This window comes from Pinus tabuliformis, chromosome 5_2, assembly GCF_031772625.1.
Source record: "Pinus tabuliformis cultivar Carrire ecotype Pingquan chromosome 5_2, CPIR1, whole genome shotgun sequence".
Classification (NCBI taxonomy): domain Eukaryota; kingdom Viridiplantae; phylum Streptophyta; class Pinopsida; order Pinales; family Pinaceae; genus Pinus; species Pinus tabuliformis.
Window position 1 is genome coordinate 505083750 of NC_142306.1, and position 18921 is coordinate 505102670.

An 18921-nucleotide genomic window follows, 5' to 3' on the forward strand; every position below is an offset into this window, starting at 1 on the left:
AAATTGAATAATCTAGAGTAAGAAGCTTAAGAAAAATTGTGAGGTGAAAACTAAGTGGCAATTGTGAACTTCCACTAATATTATCCTTAATGGGTATAAGGGAAGCCAATTGTTGTTGATGATGTGGGAAATGCCATAACATTTGTCCATGGTATTTCAACCCATGTCACTAATTTGGATATTATAAACATACTTCCTCATAATCTAACTCTAACTCTGCCCCACTTCTTTTTCAATTCAAGCCTAACAAAATACTTTTGTAATTCACATATAACATTAACTTTGTCAATACTCTCACAATACTCTAAGAAGAAATTTTATTTCCATTGAGGGTCTCACATTTCCATCACTTCCTCGGAAGTCATTGCAATATTACTCTTTGAGTAGATAATATTGAACCAACAAATTGCCTCTACCTCTAACAAGATTAATGATTCCATTTTTGGCGTATAAAATATATGAATTCACCATCATGCACTATTTTTTCTTTTCATAAGTTTTCATTCTATTTTATCTTGAATCTTATTTTGTGCCTCAGCTATAAAAGAACAAAATGTCCATAATAACACCTAACACAAAAATGCCTTAAACTATTTCTGCATAATTAATCCAAAACATAAGAGGCTATTAATAAACCTGGAAATAATATGATACTAATTTCATGATTTGAAAGATGCAATGAGGTCCTTGTAATTTTAACTTCTATTATTTCATTGATAACATTTTCATTTCATTTATTTCACGACTTTTCCATAGTAAATATAACTAGGTACTCCAGTTGAAACAAAATTTCAATGATAGAAAATTGTCTTTATATAATCAAGGCACAACATCTTTACGAGGGAAACAATGTTTAGGCTAGACTCAAATTTTATTCAGTTCAATATTTTTCTTAGATAATTTTATTTTTCAGGCAACCATGTTTCCCACCTCCCTTTAACACATATGCATTTTCTAATTAAAATTGTGACTAAACACGCTTGACATGTGGTTGAGTGATATCATATTTATTTATGCTACATATCACGCAATATTCTTGTTGACACCTTATCCTCAACGGATGGGTGAACTGGAATGTGAACAATCATCAAGAAGATGAACTGTTCTGTCTCCTTTTTGTATATAATCAATAGTTCTCTAATGAAATTATATCTCAGTTTTTCTTCCGCTCATTGTGGAGTTACCCTGGCCTGACATGGTATCAGAGCACAGGTCCCAGGTTCTAAAAATAGTCGTAACTCCTGCCTCTGTCCTGAGCACTGCGCTGCTCTGTTCTGCGCTGCTCTGCCTCTGTCTGACATTCCTCTGACATGCCTAGAGATGCGTTGGTAAAATGATGCCTGGATAGTATTGGTAAGAAATCCTTGCGGCCATTTCCGTTGTCGCTCCTCGCTGTCCTGCGACATCACCATTGTGTTCTCCACTGCCACCTGCTTCATACGGTGGACACAGTTAATGTGCCAACTGCTAAACGCCATATCGTTTCCCTCCGCCTTCCCTTTGTACATGCATGCCCGCCTGCTCTCAGACTCACCGCTCATTTCATTTCCCTGCCTGCTCAGCTTGCGCTGTGGTTCTCCAATGCTAAAGTGAGGTTCAAGGGTCGAGTCCTGTCCCGTGGAGTGAGGTTCAGGGGTCAAGTCCTGCCCCGTTGAGCATTTTGCTATTTTTGCCTTTAGGAAGATTTTCGTAGAAAATAGTTCAGCCCCGCGCTAGTGCGCCCCCTTTCGGAGGTCTCTGCAAGAATAAAGGGCGAGAAAATCCGCCATTTCTTCGCGAGGCGACGCAGCCTCACAATCAGGCGGATTTCATTGCCTTAGAAGCCGAGCGGGAGATGGTCACATCGGTGGAGCCTAGAATTACGCTGTGGACCGAGGCATGAATGGGAAGTTGAGTACAGTGATTGCAGACATTTTGGAGTCACGCTGGTATATCAGTGGACAAGTCACGCTTTTATATCAAGTTTTATGATGCACAATCTCAAGTTTTACTTTAGCCCACGTTGCATCGTGTTATAAATAATGTTTCATATACTCAGAAACTTTTGCACCAAATTCATATTGCAAGACTTGTGAAATGAATAGAAGTGGCATTCGTAGGGGGCGCTCTTCTCTCTGAAACCCTGACGGAGATTTTATTCCAGTGGCTGTCGTATTTGGTAATAACGCTGTCCCATTTCTTAACACAGTGTTTGAATTATTAACGCTGATTGAATTCATGTTTGAATGCAAATGTCAACATTTATTGAATGGTTTCCAGAACGCAATGGTTATTAACGCTGTGGTTTGAATAATATTCACGTTGTTTGAGTATTAACGTGGTGCGCATCTGAGAAAACGCTAAGGGTATTAATGTTGTGCGTTGTGGGTTTATACATATGCCCATCCAAGTCTGTATATGCATAGAATGGTCCAGAGTATATATACTGAATGATTTCCAAGTTGAATGCATAGAATGATGCGTATATATGGAATGTGAACTGTTGTGCGCTTGTTACCCATATTTTGCAACACCCACATGTCAATCTAAGAGTTTTAATCCCGTCTGTTCCAATCTCAGGACACCTTAGGCCATCGACTCGGTTGAGTGTTGAGCAGTTCTTCAGTGTATATTTTAGCAGTTTTGGTATAGCGTTGAGCAGTTTGTTGACTTCATAATATTACACAGTTTAAATAATTCAAAGCGTTGTATATCATTCAAAATATTGCGGTGTTTCCAGAATGTCTTATATACCAAAGCATTTGTAGTACTGCATAATATATTGATATATTGAAGTGATATATTAATACATTGAAGTATTGAAGTGATCCCTTGCGCACTTTTCAAAACATGTAGTAATGCAGTGATATGTACAATGAAATACTGATGTTTTTTTAACAAATATTAGAGAGATGTGAAGGCTGTAACGTAAGGATTTTCTATCAGCAGAAATAATTTTTGTTACAGTATGCATTCAAGAGAAAGAAGAAGATACTTCAGAGGCAGGGGGGGCAGACATTCTCAAGCCGAAAAGGCAGATCTTCATTGCATTCACTGCAAACGAAATGTATCACATGATGCTTCTACATGCAAGCTACCATGGGTCAAAATTCAGCAGAGAAGAAACCAGCAGAAAGGTAAAACTGACAGAGGTAAAGCACCTGAATCCGCTCACTATATTGAGGCACAATGTAACATTGGAGTAAATGAAGATTTTTTTAATGCTTCACTTGCTTCTTCGAAAAATCATTCGTTGCTTGATTCAAGAGCGACCTGTCATATGACTCATAGGAAAGATTTTTTTGAAGATTTCACTGACAATGTTGATGGAGCAGTATACTTTGCAGATCAGTCAAAAATCAAGCCATTAGGGCTTGGCACAATCAGGCTTAAACTGCCCGGTCTTCCAGACTTTCTTCTGGATCATGTTCTATATCTCCCACAGCTCAAGAGAAACTTGTTGTCCTTGGTCCACATCTGCTAGCAAGGTCACTCCATTCATATGTTTGATGGAAAGCTTGAGGTAAGAAGGTATCTGACCACTCACTTGTCATGAGGGGTATAGAACAAGAAAGACTTCTTAAACTGCAAGGAACCTTTGCTCATGCACAACATTTCTCATATATTTCTCATCATGAAGAAGGTACACTTCCATCAAGTTTATTATGGCATGCTAGATTTGGACATTTAAACTATGACAGTCTTCACTTATTAAAGAAAAATGGTGTTGCTGGTCTGCCTACAATTCCTAGAAAACATAAGCAATGTGATGCTTGCATTCTAGGAAAGCATAGCAAACAGTCATTTCATGATTCACATTCAAGAGCACATAGGAAGCTTGAACTCATTCATTCAGATTTATGTGGTCCAATGCATGTTCCTTCTGCAAATGGAAATAAATATATGATGACATTTATTGATGATTACACCAGAATGTGTTGGGTTTATTTATTGAAGAACAAATCTGATGCTTTTCAAACATTCAAGAATTTTCATAAGTGGATTGAAAATGATGCACAATCTCATATTGGGTCTATTCGCACTGATAATGGAAAAGAATATACATCAAATGGATTTGAAAACTATCTTCGCCAACATGGGATCAAACATCAAACAATTGTACCTTATAATCCCCAACAGAATGGTGTAGCAGAAAGAATGAATAGAACAATTTTGAATATGGTACGATCCATGCTTTTCTTCAAAAATGTAAAGATAATGTTTTGGGTTGATGCTGTTCTATGTGCTGCATATATAAAGAATAGATGTCCATCTAGTGCTATAAGAAACAAGACTCCTTATGAATTGTGGTATGGACATGTTCCTTCGGTAAAACATCTCAGGATCTTTGGTTCGACCTGTTATGCTTTAATACCAAAGGTACATAGAAACAAACTTGGTGCTAGAAGTCGTAAGTGTATCTTCCTGGGGTATTCAAACACCTCTAAAGCATACCTTCTCTATGATGAAGTAAATAAAAAGTTTGTTGTATCTAGAGATCTCATTTTTCTTGAATCATCCAAATCTGACGGTGTTGTTGAGCGGCAACTTGATCGCTTGGATAGATTCACAAAACCGAAATCGTTTCAAGAGTTTGATAATCAGATTCCACATCTTGAAGGGGGGATTCCTATACTAGATCAACATGTGGAATCTTCTTCTGAAGAACAATCTCCCCTGCATGACACTCCAACAAAGAATGATGCTTTAAGTGGTGTAATTGATAGAATTGGGAGACTCAATCTTGATTCAGACCCAACTCAATCAACAGAGCAGCCTAGACCATCTCAGAAAGGTCCCCCAAAGTGGCTAACAAAGACACTTGAAAGTGTTCATCCTGATGAAATCGGAAAAACAGGAACCAGAAATACAAACCGACAAGATGGAGGTGATGTAGATAACTCTAATTCACCTGTTGATATGGATGTTACTTATGATTGTGAATTGAACTTGTCTACAGATTTTGAACCAACTTCCTTCAAAGAAGTTGCTTCTCATCATGAATGGAAAGAAGCAATGCAGAAGGAGTATGATGCCGTCATAAAGAATGGCACTTGGAAGCTGGTTGATCCTCCATTTGGAACCAAACCAATTGGCTGCAAGTGGGTCTACAAGAACAAGTACAAAGCTGATGGCTCACTTGACAAGCACAAAGCTAGGCTTGTGGCAAAAGGTTTTGCACAGAAGGAAGGGGTCGATTATGAGGAAACTTTTTCCCCCACAGCAAAATGGGCCACCATCCGGACACTCTTTGCACTAGCTGCTCAGAACGGTTGGAAAGTCCATCAAATGGATGTAAAAACTGCATTCTTGAATGGAGATCTAAAAGAGAATGTTTTTATGTCCTAGCCTGAAGGATTTGTTGTGAAAGGACATGAACACAAAGTATGCAAACTTGTGAAGTCCTTGTATGGCCTCAAACAAGCACCACGAGCCTGGTATGAAAAACTAACTGAGCATCTTCTGAAACTCAACTTCAAACATTTTGATCTTGATGATGCAACTTTATTTGTCAAGAAAGTTGGCAAAACAGTTGTATATCTTGTGGTATATGTAGATGATCTTTTAATGACAGGGAACAATGAAATCTATATTGCATCCATAAAGAAAGAATTAGGAAAAAGTTTTGAGATGACTCATTTGGGCTATGTTCATTACTGTCTTGGCATTGAAGTAACCCAACATCCAAAATCCATATTTCTTTCTCAAAAGAAATACATTGGAGATTTGTTAAACAGATTTGGCATGACAGAGTGCAATCATCTTTCTACTCCAATGGAACAAAACTTGCTCACATCTATTGAAGGAAAGGAATTTGAGGATGCAACAAAGTATAGACAACTTGTAGGAAGTCTCATCTACCTCACTACTACCAGACCAGACATTTCATTTGATGTTGGAATCCTCTCCAGGTTTATGCAAAAGCCTTGTGAGGGACATTGCTCTGCTGCAAAAAGAGTTCTAAGTTACTTGAAGGGAACTCAAGACCTTGGAATCAAGTATACACAGGTGGACGACTTCAACTTGATTGGATACTCTGATTCAGACTTTGATGCAGACAAAGAAACTGGGGTATCTACTTCAGGATATGCTATGAGTCTTGGATTAGGAGCTGTCTCCTGGAGATCACGCAAAAAATCAGTACCAGCAGATTCCACAACAGAAGCAGAATACGTGGCAGCAGCTGAAGCAACGAAAGAAATTGTGTGGCTCAGGAAAATTCTTGAAGATTTGCAGGTAATACAAATACAATCAACTCCACTCATGATTGATAACACCTCTACAATAAAGTTGGCCAAGAACCCAAAGTTCCATGATCATACTAAGCACATCAATACTAAATATCATCTGATCCGACATCATGTTGAGGCCAAAACAATCCATCTCCGTCATTGTTCCACAAACGAGCAAATTGCAGACATCTTCACCAAAGCCCATGGAAGAGAAAAGCTTGAAAGATTCAGAACGATGCTTGGACTCACCAACATCCCTTCAGATTAAGGGGGGGAATGTTGACACCTAATCCTCAACGGATGGGTGAACTGGAACGTGAACAGTCATCAAGAAGATGAACTGTTTCGTCTCCTTTTTGTATATAATCAATAGTTCTCTAATGAAATTATAACTCAGTTTTTCTTCCACTCATTCTGGAGTTACCCTGGCCTGACAATTCTTCATTGTTGATATATTCATGGTACCTCATCATACAAATGAATGTAATATTATTCACCATGGATATGATTTCAATACTTGACCTTTAATTAGACAAATAGATGGATTTTCATTTTTCACATTTTGTAGACATGTAGAAGTATAGTTTCCTTAGCTTCATCATCTAAACATGTCAACCAAGAATTTTTTTGAGAAAAAACTTTTTACTTCTTTTAACCATGATATCACTTTATTACTATGTTTTATTTAGGCTTAAGAGGAAGTACATAACTATATGGACTTAAAATAAAAACACAAAAGGAAAACGAATAATAATAGTACAATCTGCTATATAAATTAAAGAAAAAAAAGAAATTCTTTTATTAGACTTTTCATTATGTTTCTTGTTCCCTCCTCATGCTTTCTTTCAAGGTATGCTAGTTTATATAAACATAAATAATAAGTTATTTTTATTTAATTAAAAATATAAAATCAAATTTTACGTGTGTAATGTTATATGTTATTGAATTATATTATTAGAATATTTTGTAGGGAAATATTAATAAAATGGGAAGAACTTCCTCCACTTAAGTCTTGAATAGACAATTTCGCTATGTTCCATTGCTTGGAATATATTTAATTCCTTATTTCTAAAATTTCAATAGGCCAAATTTTATAATTGCAATAGTTGAATTTTATCAACACTACAACAACGATCTACAAAATAATGTAGTTAAATCAAACTATAACTTGCAAGTCCACCATAAATATGATGATTAATAATATAAGACTTTGTTATTATTATTTTTCTTGAAGTTGTTGTAGAAATATCATTCTAACATTCTTGGTATAGCTATTTTGATTTCATATAAATATTCTGATTTAAATAGAAAAAAATCTTTTTGAAAGGAAATACATAAATTTCTATGAAAGCAAATTAATAACTTGATGTCATTGCTTTAGAATCCTAAAAACTTAGACCAATAAACAATAGATCTCAAACTAAAATGGAAGCACTATTGTTTTACATATATAAGCGATATATGTTGGAAATAATAATCCCATCCATCATCTTAAACACACTGACAAACAACATGCTTCCCCAGTCAACTACTGCATGGTTGTGATTTTGTTTGCAGGGGAAAGGACTGAACTCAGAACAAAAGTATAGCCCGGACCATTCCACAGTAGATCACAGAAGTTAAGGCATTTAATAGATTTTGGTAAATCTATATGGGCAGATTGCCCACACTCCACAAAACCTGCAAGATCAAAAAACCAATTATTATGTAAAATTTCCCATGTTGTATATTAATTAATTTCTTTTTCATGTATTAATGGAAAATTTGTATGTTGAGATAAATATGGATGTAAAATTCATTTTGTGTGAGAGAGAGAGAGAGTTGGGAAAGTTAGAGAGCGAGATCGGGTGAAAGTTTGTGAGGTAGTGTGGAGAAAATCATGGAGGAAATATTGGTGGGTGTGTGAAAATTGTTTTACACACATTTACTCTGCAACCTAGTGAAGCTTAAATCATAGTAAGTCTTTTGTGTTTTTCTTGGAGTAGAAGCCTCCAATTTCCTATGTTTTATATTATAATCAAAAGTATGTTCTGTTGCGATTGGTCTTAAGCCTTCATAAGTAGATTTATCGCAAACTTTTTTGTTTTACTCTGTTTTGTCATGAATGAGTTTTGTGTTTTATTAAGCTTCTATGTAGTTGCGATTTCCTTTCCCACATAAGATTACTTGTGATTTCCCTGATGAAACCAAATTTTGAACAAGATTCCTTTCTAACATAGTATCACAGGTTAAATATTGTTAGTGTAAAAACAAGTGTTTTACTAGAAATTAAAAAATTATTTTACTAGTAGGTAGAAAGTTTTTTTTCCCACTCAGAAATGGAAACATCAAGAACACTATTGACTACCTCAGTTTAGTGGCAAAAGTTATGATTACTGGGCTATTACAATGAAGGTCATGTTTTCGTCTCAAGATATTTGGGATTTGGTGGAGAATAGTTTTCAAGAACCCGCAGATGCAGTAGCATACAATGTTTTGTCTCAAGCAGAAAGGGATTTGTTAAGGGACAATAGGGAAAATGATTCAAAATCCTTGTTCTATATTTTCAAAATAGTTCATGAAAGTATTTTCCCAAGGGTTGCAGTAGCAACAAAGTCCAAGAAAGCATGGGACGCTCTCTAGACAGCCTACAAGGCATGGCAAAAGTGAAGACAACAAAATTGCAAATGTTGAGAAGAGATTTTGAAACACTTTGTATGAAACAGTCTAAGAATGTAGACTCATTTTTTGCACATGTAATTGGGTTGGTTACTCAAATCAGATGTCATGGTGAGACACTTGAAGAAAGGAGAATAGTTGAGAAAGTTTTGAGAATCCTACTAGCAAGGTTTGATTCCATTGTTGTGGCTATAGAAGAGACTAAGGATCTATCACAGTTCTCAGTGGATGAACTTCATACATCACTAATTTCTCATGAACATAGAATGAATAAAGACACAAGCTCCTCATTGGGGCATGCCTTCAAGACACAAGTTTCCTTTGGTCAAGGTAGAGGCAGAGGAAGATCATATGCTAAAGGAAGAGGAAGAAGCCCACACAAAGGTGGAAGAAGTAGCCCTTCAAGTTCAAGTGGAAGGGGCAACAATCAAATTTCAAGTCAAGGCCCAAGCCAAAATCAAGCACAAGGTCAGAGGTATGATAAATCTCAAGTCCAATGTCATTACTGTAAGAAGTACAGTCATTATGCAAATGAATGTAGAAAGAAGGAATATGACATTAGTAACAAACCAAGTGAGAATTTCACAAAAGAAAATAAGAACCATGATAGCATGTTTTTAGCTTGTAATGTAGCACAAGAAAAACAAAGTGATATATGGTATCTAGATTCAGGATGTAGCAACCACATCTCAGGGAACAAACAAATGTTTTCCAATCTAGATGAAAGTGTGAAATCTGAAGTGACATTAGGGACTGATAGAAATGTGTCTGGCATGGGAAAAGGAAGAGTCAATATCCCAACAAATAAGGGAGAGAAGAAGTACATCTAAGATGTTTACCTGGTTCCCAGTGTGAAGCATAACCTCATAAACATTGGACATCTCATGCAAAATGGTTACAATGTCTTCTTCAAAAATGATGTGTGCACAATTTTGGATAGGTCTCCAAGTAGACAGGCGATTGCAAAAGTTCAAATGACAAACAATAGAATGTTTCCCCTAAAGATAAAATCAAATTTGAAGGAAGAAGGTGCATAAAACAATGTAAACTTTGAAACGGGAACTATAAACTCAAAACGGGAACTCTGGCCAAAAATCCCCAAAAAAACATCAAAAACAGTGCTAAAAACGAAAAGTGTTGATGTTGGAATAACAACTTTTTTTTTCTTGGGTAAATTTTCAACATGTTTTAAAAATGGTGGTGAAAACCAATTTTTTGCACAAAAATTATCCAAAAAACACCATCAAAACAAATAGTGTTAATTCTGGAAGAACACTTTTTTTTTTTTCGAAAGTAAAATTTCAACATTTCGAAATAATGGCGTAAAATATTTTTTCATGAGCCTGGAAAACATTAAATTTTAAAAAAATAATAGAAACATAAAATAAAATTAAAAATTAAAACGATGAAAAAACACAAAACAAAAAAAAAAATTTTAAAAAATAACAAAACATAAATTAAGATATATAATAAAAACAAACACAAAATAAAAATATAAAACTTAAAAAAAATCAAATATAAAAAAATATATATATATCGATCATAAAAATGTAAAAAAACAAAATTAATGGTAAAAATTAAAAAACCAAAAAAAATTATAAATTATAAACAAATAAATAGTGAAAATAAAAAATAAAAAACCATCAAAAAATTGGCAAAAAAAAAAAAATACGGAAAAGAAACAAAAAAAAACATTTAAAATAAACTAAAAATTATGTAGGTAAAAATAGAAAAGAAAAAACAAAAAAAAATAAAAACAAACTAGATTTAAAAAAATATAAAATTAAAAAAAAAAAGTTATGAAAAAAAAAATTATCTCACAAATCAAAAAAGAATTTGGAAAAAAAAATAAATTTAAATATATATATATATATATATATATATATATATATATATATATATATACATATACATATACATATACATATACATATACATATACATATACATATATATATAAAATTAAGTAAGATTAAAAAAAAAAAACCATTAGCAAAAACTGGAAAAAAAAAGAAAAAGAAATTAAAAACAAACTAGTTTTAAAAAAAATTAGAAAATTAACAAAAAGAAATTTAAAAACTAGTGAAATTAATATTAAAAAAAAAACAAAAAATAAATCAAATTATAAAAAAAAAAACCAAAAGAATGCATATTTTTTATTAAAAAAGAAAAAATCTAATTATTTTTTATTAAACCAACAATTTTTATTTTAAAAAAGGAAAAAAAAAAAAATTTAAATTCAAATTTTATTTTAAACAATCTTTTTTAAACATTTTTCTTTAATTTTAAAATAGAAATAATAAAAAACATTTTAATTTTTTTTCAAACAAAAAAAATAATTTTTTAATTTCAAATTTAAAAAAAAAATTATTAAAAAATAAAATAAAATTTAATTATTTTTTTTAAGTGAATTTTTTTTAAACCTAACCTTTTTATTTACAAAAATTAAAATTAAAATTAATTTTTTTTAAACAAACTTTTTTTTTTAATTAAAAAAATTATAATTTTTTTTAAACATTTTTTTTTTAAATTTAAAAAGAGAAATAATTAACAAAAAAATAAAAAATAAAATTTATTGTTTTTTTAATTAAAAAAAAAATTCCGTTAAACAAATATTTAAATTTTAATTTTTTTTTAATATTTTTTTAAATATGGAAATTAAAAAATAGTATAATTTTTTTAATCAAAAAAAAGTTTGTTTAAAAAAAATTATAATTACAATGTTTAAAATTTTGTTTAAAAATTATAATGTTTAAAAAAAATTATAATTTTTTAATTAAAAAAGAAAAAGTTTGTTTAAAAAAAAAAAAAATTTATTTTTATTTTTTTTAAATAAAAAGGTTAGTTTTAAAAAAAAAAAATTATTATTAACTTATAAAAAAAAATCAAAAATATGCATTTTTTTGGGTTTTTTTTTTTTTTTTATAATTTTAATTAATTTATTATTATTTTTTTTTAATTTGAATCTAAAAAAAATCAAAAATAGGTATTTTTTTTTTATAAATTGTAAATGTTTTTTTATTTCTTTATTTATTTTTTCATTTGAAAAGACATATTTTTTCCGCCATTTTAATATTTTTTGGGGTTTTTTTTTTTTTTTTATAATTTGATTTTTTTTTTGTTTTTTTAAATATTAATTTTACTAGTTTTTTCATTTTTTTATTAATTTTCTATTTTTTTTTAAACTAGTTTGTTTTTAATTTTTTTATTTTTTTCCCTAGTTTTGCTTATATTTTTTCTTAATTTCTCTATTTTTACGTACTTAATTATATATATATATATATATATATATATATATATATATATATATATATATATATATATATATATATATATATATATATATATATATATATAATTTCTTTTTTCCAAATTCTTTTAGGGTTTATGAGATAATTTTTTTTAACATTTTTTATTTTTTATTTTTCTCTTTTTTATATATTATTTTATATTTGTTTTTCTACAGACAATTATTTCATTTGGATTGAAAATTTAATTAACAATGTATAAATATGTAGAATATCGAAAATGCCAAATATCGACATTCTTCTTTAAATATGCAAAACAATAAAAACCTCATTACAAAAAAATTTAAAAAATAATTAAAAACAAGATAATATGAAGAAGAAGAAGACCACTTCCAAAATTATTAAATTTAAAAAATAATTATTTACATTTCATACAATAAAAAAATTTAAAGTCAAAAAATAGGTCTTTTAAAAAAAGGGTGCGATGTAGAATAACCACTTTTTTAAATCAGCATGAAAATCACTACCATTCACTACCATTCTAAAACGCAATGTACATAAAAAAAATTAAAGTGCCAAAAACTATGCCCTAAAAAAAACATGTGTGTTCTGCATCACCCATTTTCAAAATCGGGTCATTTTTTTGCTATCTTTACAAAACGGGTAACAGTATCAGTCCCTGTTTCAAAGTTTACATTGTTATAAGCACAACTATCAATGAACTCACAAGAGGATGCAAGAAAAGAGGCAGTTGTCACATAAGTGAACTATCAAGGAGAGGTCAAAGATGTAAATTGTTTATGGCATTTGAGATTTGGACATCTCAACTTTGGAGGTTTGAATTTGTTGCATAGGAAAGGCATGGTGAAGGGCTTGCCACTCATAGAAAAACTAGACAACCTCTGTGAAGGACGTATCTTGGGAAAAGAACATAGAGAGACATTTCTAGTAGGAAAGTCAGGTAGGGAAAATGCACCTTTGGAGATTGTCCACTTAGATTTATGTGAACCAATGCAGATACCATCAATTGGTGGCATCCACTATTTATTGACCTTCATAGATGACTACACAAGGAAGACATGGGTATATCTCATAAAAAATAAAAGTGAAGTGTTTGAGCACTTTCACCGATACAAGGCTCTTGTTGAGAAGCAATGTGGACACCACATCAAAGTCCTTAGGACTGACAGAGGTGGTGAATACATCTCAAATGACTTCCTTCGATTTTGCAAGAAACATGGAATTCACAAGAAATTTAGAACAAGATATACACCTCAACAAAATGATGTGGCAGAAAGGAAGAATAAGACCATTATGGAAATGGCAAGGAGTATGTTTAAGGCAAAGCATTTGTTAGATGATTATTAGGCTGAAGTTGTCGCTTGTGCAACATATATCTTGAATAAATGTCCAGCCAAAAGTGTCGAGAACGTAGTTCCTGAAGAGGAATGGAGTGGAAGAAAGCGTAGTGTCACTCACATGAGAGTCTTTGGATGTGTGGCATATGCACATGTTCCGGATGAGTTGAGGAAGAAGTTTGACAGCAAGGGGGGGAAATGTATATTTGTTGGATACAGTGATGAATCCAAGGCATACAAACTCTCTAATCCATTAACCAAGAAGGTCATAATCAACAGAGATGTGCAATTCATAGAAGAGGAAGCATGGGATGGATGTTTAAAGAAGACACTCAATGTCAAAGCATGTATACCACATAAGGACAAAGAGGAATTGACAACAACAAGTAATTCCTCAACAATGACTCCATGTACATCTATTCAAGCACAACAAAGCAGGCAACAAGTAACACCATCAACAAATAATAGGACAACTTCGCACAGTCAAGAATGTGCTTCTCCAATCACATCGCAAGGTGCAACACCAAGTGACATGACAAGACCATCTTTAGCAAGCACAAGAAGACGAAAATTCAAAAATTTAAATGAGATCTATGAGCAAGATGAAGTTGACAGTAGCACTAGTGTCAATTCCTTATTTGCATTAATTTTTCATGTAGATGACACAATCCATTTTGAAGATGCAGTCAAAGAAGAAAAATGGGTTGTGACAATGGAGGAAGAAATAGATGCAACAGAAAAAAAATGACACACAGGAGTTACTGAACCTTCCGCAAGGAAAAGAAGTAATTGGAGTGAAGTGGGTCTATAAGACCAAGAGCAATGTCAATAGAAATATTGAAAGGCACAAAGGAAGGCTAGTTGTCAAAGGATACAAGCAGCAGCATGGAAGAGATTATGCAGAGACATTCATGCCAGTCACGAGGATGGAGACAATCCGTACAATTGTGGAAATTGCCACGCAACATAAATGGAATGTGTATCTAATGGACGTAAAATCAATGTTCTTAAATGGAGTGTTGAAAGAGGAAGTGTATGTTGTGCAACCACCTGGTTATGAGGTAGAAGGAAAAGAAGACAAAGTGTATCAATTGAGGAAAGCTCTTTATGGGCTAAAGCAAGCACCGTGTGCATGGTATAGTAGGATAGATGCCTACTTGTTGGACAATGGTTTCGACAAGTGTGACGGTGAGCGTACTCTCTACATCAAAGAGAGCGATGGTAAGATTCTTATTGTCATCTTATACGTAGATGATTTGATTTTTACAAGTAGTGATGATTTCCTCATCGCTCCTTTCAAACAAGTCATGAAGAATGAATTTGAAATGACTAACTTGGGGTTGTTAAGGCATTTTTTGTGCATAGAAGTGAAGCAAACAGAAAATGGCATTTTTATCTCTCAAACAAAGTATGTAGCATACATTTTGGAGAGGTTTAAAATGCATAACAGCAAGCCCGCACCAACTCCAACTGTCATGGGGTTGAAGTTAAGCAAAGAAGACTCCAGTAGCAATGTCAATCCAACGTTATACAAAAGTATGATAGGCAGCTTGATGTATTTGACTGCAACTAGGCGGGATATAATTTATGTAGTAAGCTTGGTGTCGAGGTTCATGGAGACACCTAAGGAGACACATTGGCAAGCAGCGAAAAGGATTCTAAGGTATGTCAATGGGACAAAACAATATGGCATTTTGTACACCGCAATAAGTGATTTCAGGCTGGTTGGTTACACTGACAGTGATTGGGCAATAATTTTTGATGACAGAAAGAGCACGTTAGGATATGTTTCTCATTTGGGTTTCGGAGCCATTTCATGGACCTCCAAGAAGTAGCCAATATGTCACTGTCAACCGCAGAAGATGAATATGTTTCCACAATAGCAGCAGCATGTCAGGCAGTTTGGATGACAAGGACGTTGAGGATCTTCGTCATGACCAAGAGGAAACAACAACCATTTTCTGCAACAACACATCCGCAATTGCATTATCAAAGAATTATGTTTTTCACAAGAGGATCAAGTATATTGATACTAAACATCATTTTATCAGAGAGTTGATTAGCAATGACAAAATTATGTTGTAGCACTGCAAGTCACATGAACAATTTGCTGATATTTTTGCAAAGCCATTGGCATGCGCAAGTTTTGTTTATCTTAGAGACTGTTTAGGAATTGTCAATGGCGGCAACTTGATTAAGCGGGAGTGTTGGAAATGATAATCCCAACCACTGTCTTAAACAATAACAAAAACCATGCTTGCCCAATCAACTAATACACGGTTGCGATTTTGTTTGCATACGAAAGGACTGAAGTGAGAACGGAAGCACAACACAGACCATTCCACAACACATCACAGAAGTTAAGGCATTTAATAAAATTTGGTAAATAGATATGGCCAAACATTTACTCCTCCACTGTTTCCCACACTCCACAACACCTGCAAGATCATAAAACTAATTACTATGTAAAATCATCCATGTTGTGTATTAATTAATTGCTCTGACATGTACTAATCTCAAATTTGGGATGTAAAAGTCATTTTGTAAGTGAGGGAGAGAGTTGGGCAAGTTAGAGAGCAAGAGAGGGTGAAAGTCTCTGAGGTAGTGAAGAGAAAATGGGGGAGGAAATATTTGTGGGCGTGTGAAAAATGTTTTACGGACATTTACTCCATATCCGAGTGAAGTGTAAATTGTAGTAAGTCTTTTGTGTTTTACATGGAGCAGAAGCCTCCAATTTATCATGCCAATGTATTTTCCTATGTAGTGTTGCGATATTCTAAACCCCATAAAATTGTTCAAACAATATAGAAGCGAGTTTTAAATGGAATATTCTTTTACATAATGAAATCAGTGCAAGAAACTCATTTCCGGCCAAACAACACAACAATTCGCTCAGAGGAAATCTTAGTGACCAAAGCACTAACTTGCAGTGAATATAGATAACAAATATTTCTTGAATGTTTTGATCAATGATTTACAATTAAATCCCAAATAAAAAAAGATTTCTCTTTATTTTTATTTAGGTAGTTTAACTATAAATTATAATTTGGAAATAAAACACTAATCTGTCAAGAATAGGGATTCTTTTTAGTGTTAGAGTGTGCTCTTTATGGGTAAATCATATAGAAAAATGAACCAAATAACTATATTTTAGAATAAATCTATATAATGAAGATTTTTTTAATTTTTTTTAAAGTTTTAATGTAGTTAATTTAGCAATAAATTACAAGATTCTTTGCAGTGAAACAAAAGAAGAGTGATGAGATTTCCTTTATTCTTTAGTTATTTAATAAAATACAGATAACTCACACAATGAGGCAATAGTTTGCACTAAGAGAACCTAAACAAAATTTTAGAGGCTCTGGCTAAGAATATTTACATGTAAAATATAGACCCCGGCAATAGTTTGCAGCAAAACGGGAGAGAATGATTACTTTAGAAACAAAAGATGAAAGTTTTGAAGCCTTCAATTATTTAAGTTAATCATAAAAATCGTCTATGTTTGCGGGGAGAGTAAGTGTACGATACTAATTTCCGCCGAATTAGTCATTCTCTTAACAATTCAGCGTCAATTCAACGAACAAAGTTTTCTTAAGGTGAGATCCAATGACAGCGAAAATTCAGAGAAAGCACTTGCTTATCAATATCAAAGTTTTCATTCAGGTTTAGATGAGAGATTTACAAATAAATCACAAAAAAATTCCCAACCTCAGTAACCTCGCACAATCAGCACCACACAATCATCCCAACCACAACGCGATACCCACCATTAATTGGAGGAAAGTAGAGCACACCTATACGAGAAGCAAGCCGCCCAGCACACCTAAAATTATGATTATTTTGCTTGAACTCTTTCTATTTGACCCGTTCATCTGCTTCCCTGGCGGATAAGCCCCCGGTGTAACAGCTGGCGACTCTGTGTGCCGCTTCGTTGGTGCGTGAGCCACCGGTGGAATAGCTGGCCCTTTTGCCGTGGATGGAGATGGAGGCAAAATCGAGTTAAAGAAAGGATACATTTCATAATGGGCATTGCAGCTTTTGCTCAAAACCGTAGCTCCTGCGCTTCCAGGAATTCTTGATAAAATAAAATTGATTGCGCTTAAGAGACATGTTTTGCATTGGATACTCGATATATCTCTCGTGCACTGCACCACACCGTAAATCCTTCGAGACAGGGAGTCTGTACTTGTTCCCGAAGCATATAACTTAGATCCAGACGCTGCTTCACCTGACAAATTGGTTAATAGGCTCTCAACAGCCGCGTTAAAAACATCGGGGGTGGATACATTGCTTTGATTATATTTATACCATCCGCCAGTATACATTTGTCCGAAGAAATCATAGTTTTCGTAACGTAAAACACAGTCATCCAACAAAATTAAACCACCGCCGGTATTCCCGCACTTCTGTCGAATTGTAGTCACTGCTCTGTGGGAGCAGTTGCGGCATAGTTCGGCTGTTGTGTCCATCGAACATTGTAAGAGACCATATATTTGGCCATCCACACAAGTGTTAAAACCAGTTTGGGAGGTGTGTTGAACAAGACTATTAAAGACTGTATTCAGATTGCTGTCTAACGTACTACCGTGCGTATAGTTGAAGTCGAAGAAGCACACAGTGTGTGGAACCTGGAGTGCATTGGCAGGAAAAGCAATGAGTATGAGGAGAAGTAGGATGATGTAGAAGAGCCTAATAATTTGCCCCATCACGAAGAATCCCTTCGTTGGAAATAGAATTCTCGTGGTCACTGAACAAAGGAGACTCTGCAGGGGATGCCAACGTTGTTCCTGCAATTCTGTATATATAATACAAGGGAACTGTGTGCTTCGATTAAAAACAAGATTTCAATAACGATTTTCATATTCTATATATAAAAATGAAAACAAGATTCGAACTTTTAGCCAAATAATAATTTGGAGATTGTGGACCGTAAAAACAGAAAACCAACGAGTTCATTATGAAAGTCAATTCAAGTCCGATACGAACTTTTTTAATATTTTTTTCCCCTTGGAGCGGGTATGACGGGATTCCACTTGACCACAACCATCTTGACCACAACCATATCTTTTTCCGCTTGGAGCGGGTATGAGTGTGGAGCGGGTATGACGGGATTCCACTTGACCACAACCATCTTTAAGCCAAAAAGTCCGACGGTATTTGGCGGGATATCTACTCAAGATTCTCTTTTTGAGTTCTGAATGCCAGTGTAACTTTGACTTGACTTTGTTTCAACAAATAAGTTTTTGGATTCTTCCTCCAGCTATCTTAAGGCGTAGTTCAAATTGAACGTAACATTGTTATTATCAAACCATGATTTAGGTGATGCTTTTGTTATGATCAAGCCATGATTTAGGTGATGCTTTCTGCGATGATGGCGGCTGACAGCTTGCACTATTTCAAATTTTATTTCATTTCTTGCATTGTGTTACCGGTGGCATTTAGTAA

At 33.6% G+C, this 18921-nt stretch overlaps 1 protein-coding gene across 1 annotated transcript; it reads right to left on the reverse strand.

The window, feature by feature from the left end:
- Positions 1-17270: 17270 nt before the first annotated feature.
- Positions 17271-18182, reverse strand: LOC149159901 (cysteine-rich repeat secretory protein 38-like). The gene has a single exon (XM_089434462.1). It carries the CDS (start codon positions 18180-18182, stop codon positions 17271-17273), a length of 912 nt encoding a protein of 303 aa, XP_089290588.1.
- Positions 18183-18921: the final 739 nt, after the last annotated feature.

Excerpts from the sequence above, each read along its gene's own strand:
- LOC149159901 (XM_089434462.1), bottom strand. The coding sequence starts at position 18,182 with ATGGGGCAAATTATTAGGCTCTTCTACATCATCCTACTTCTCCTCATA.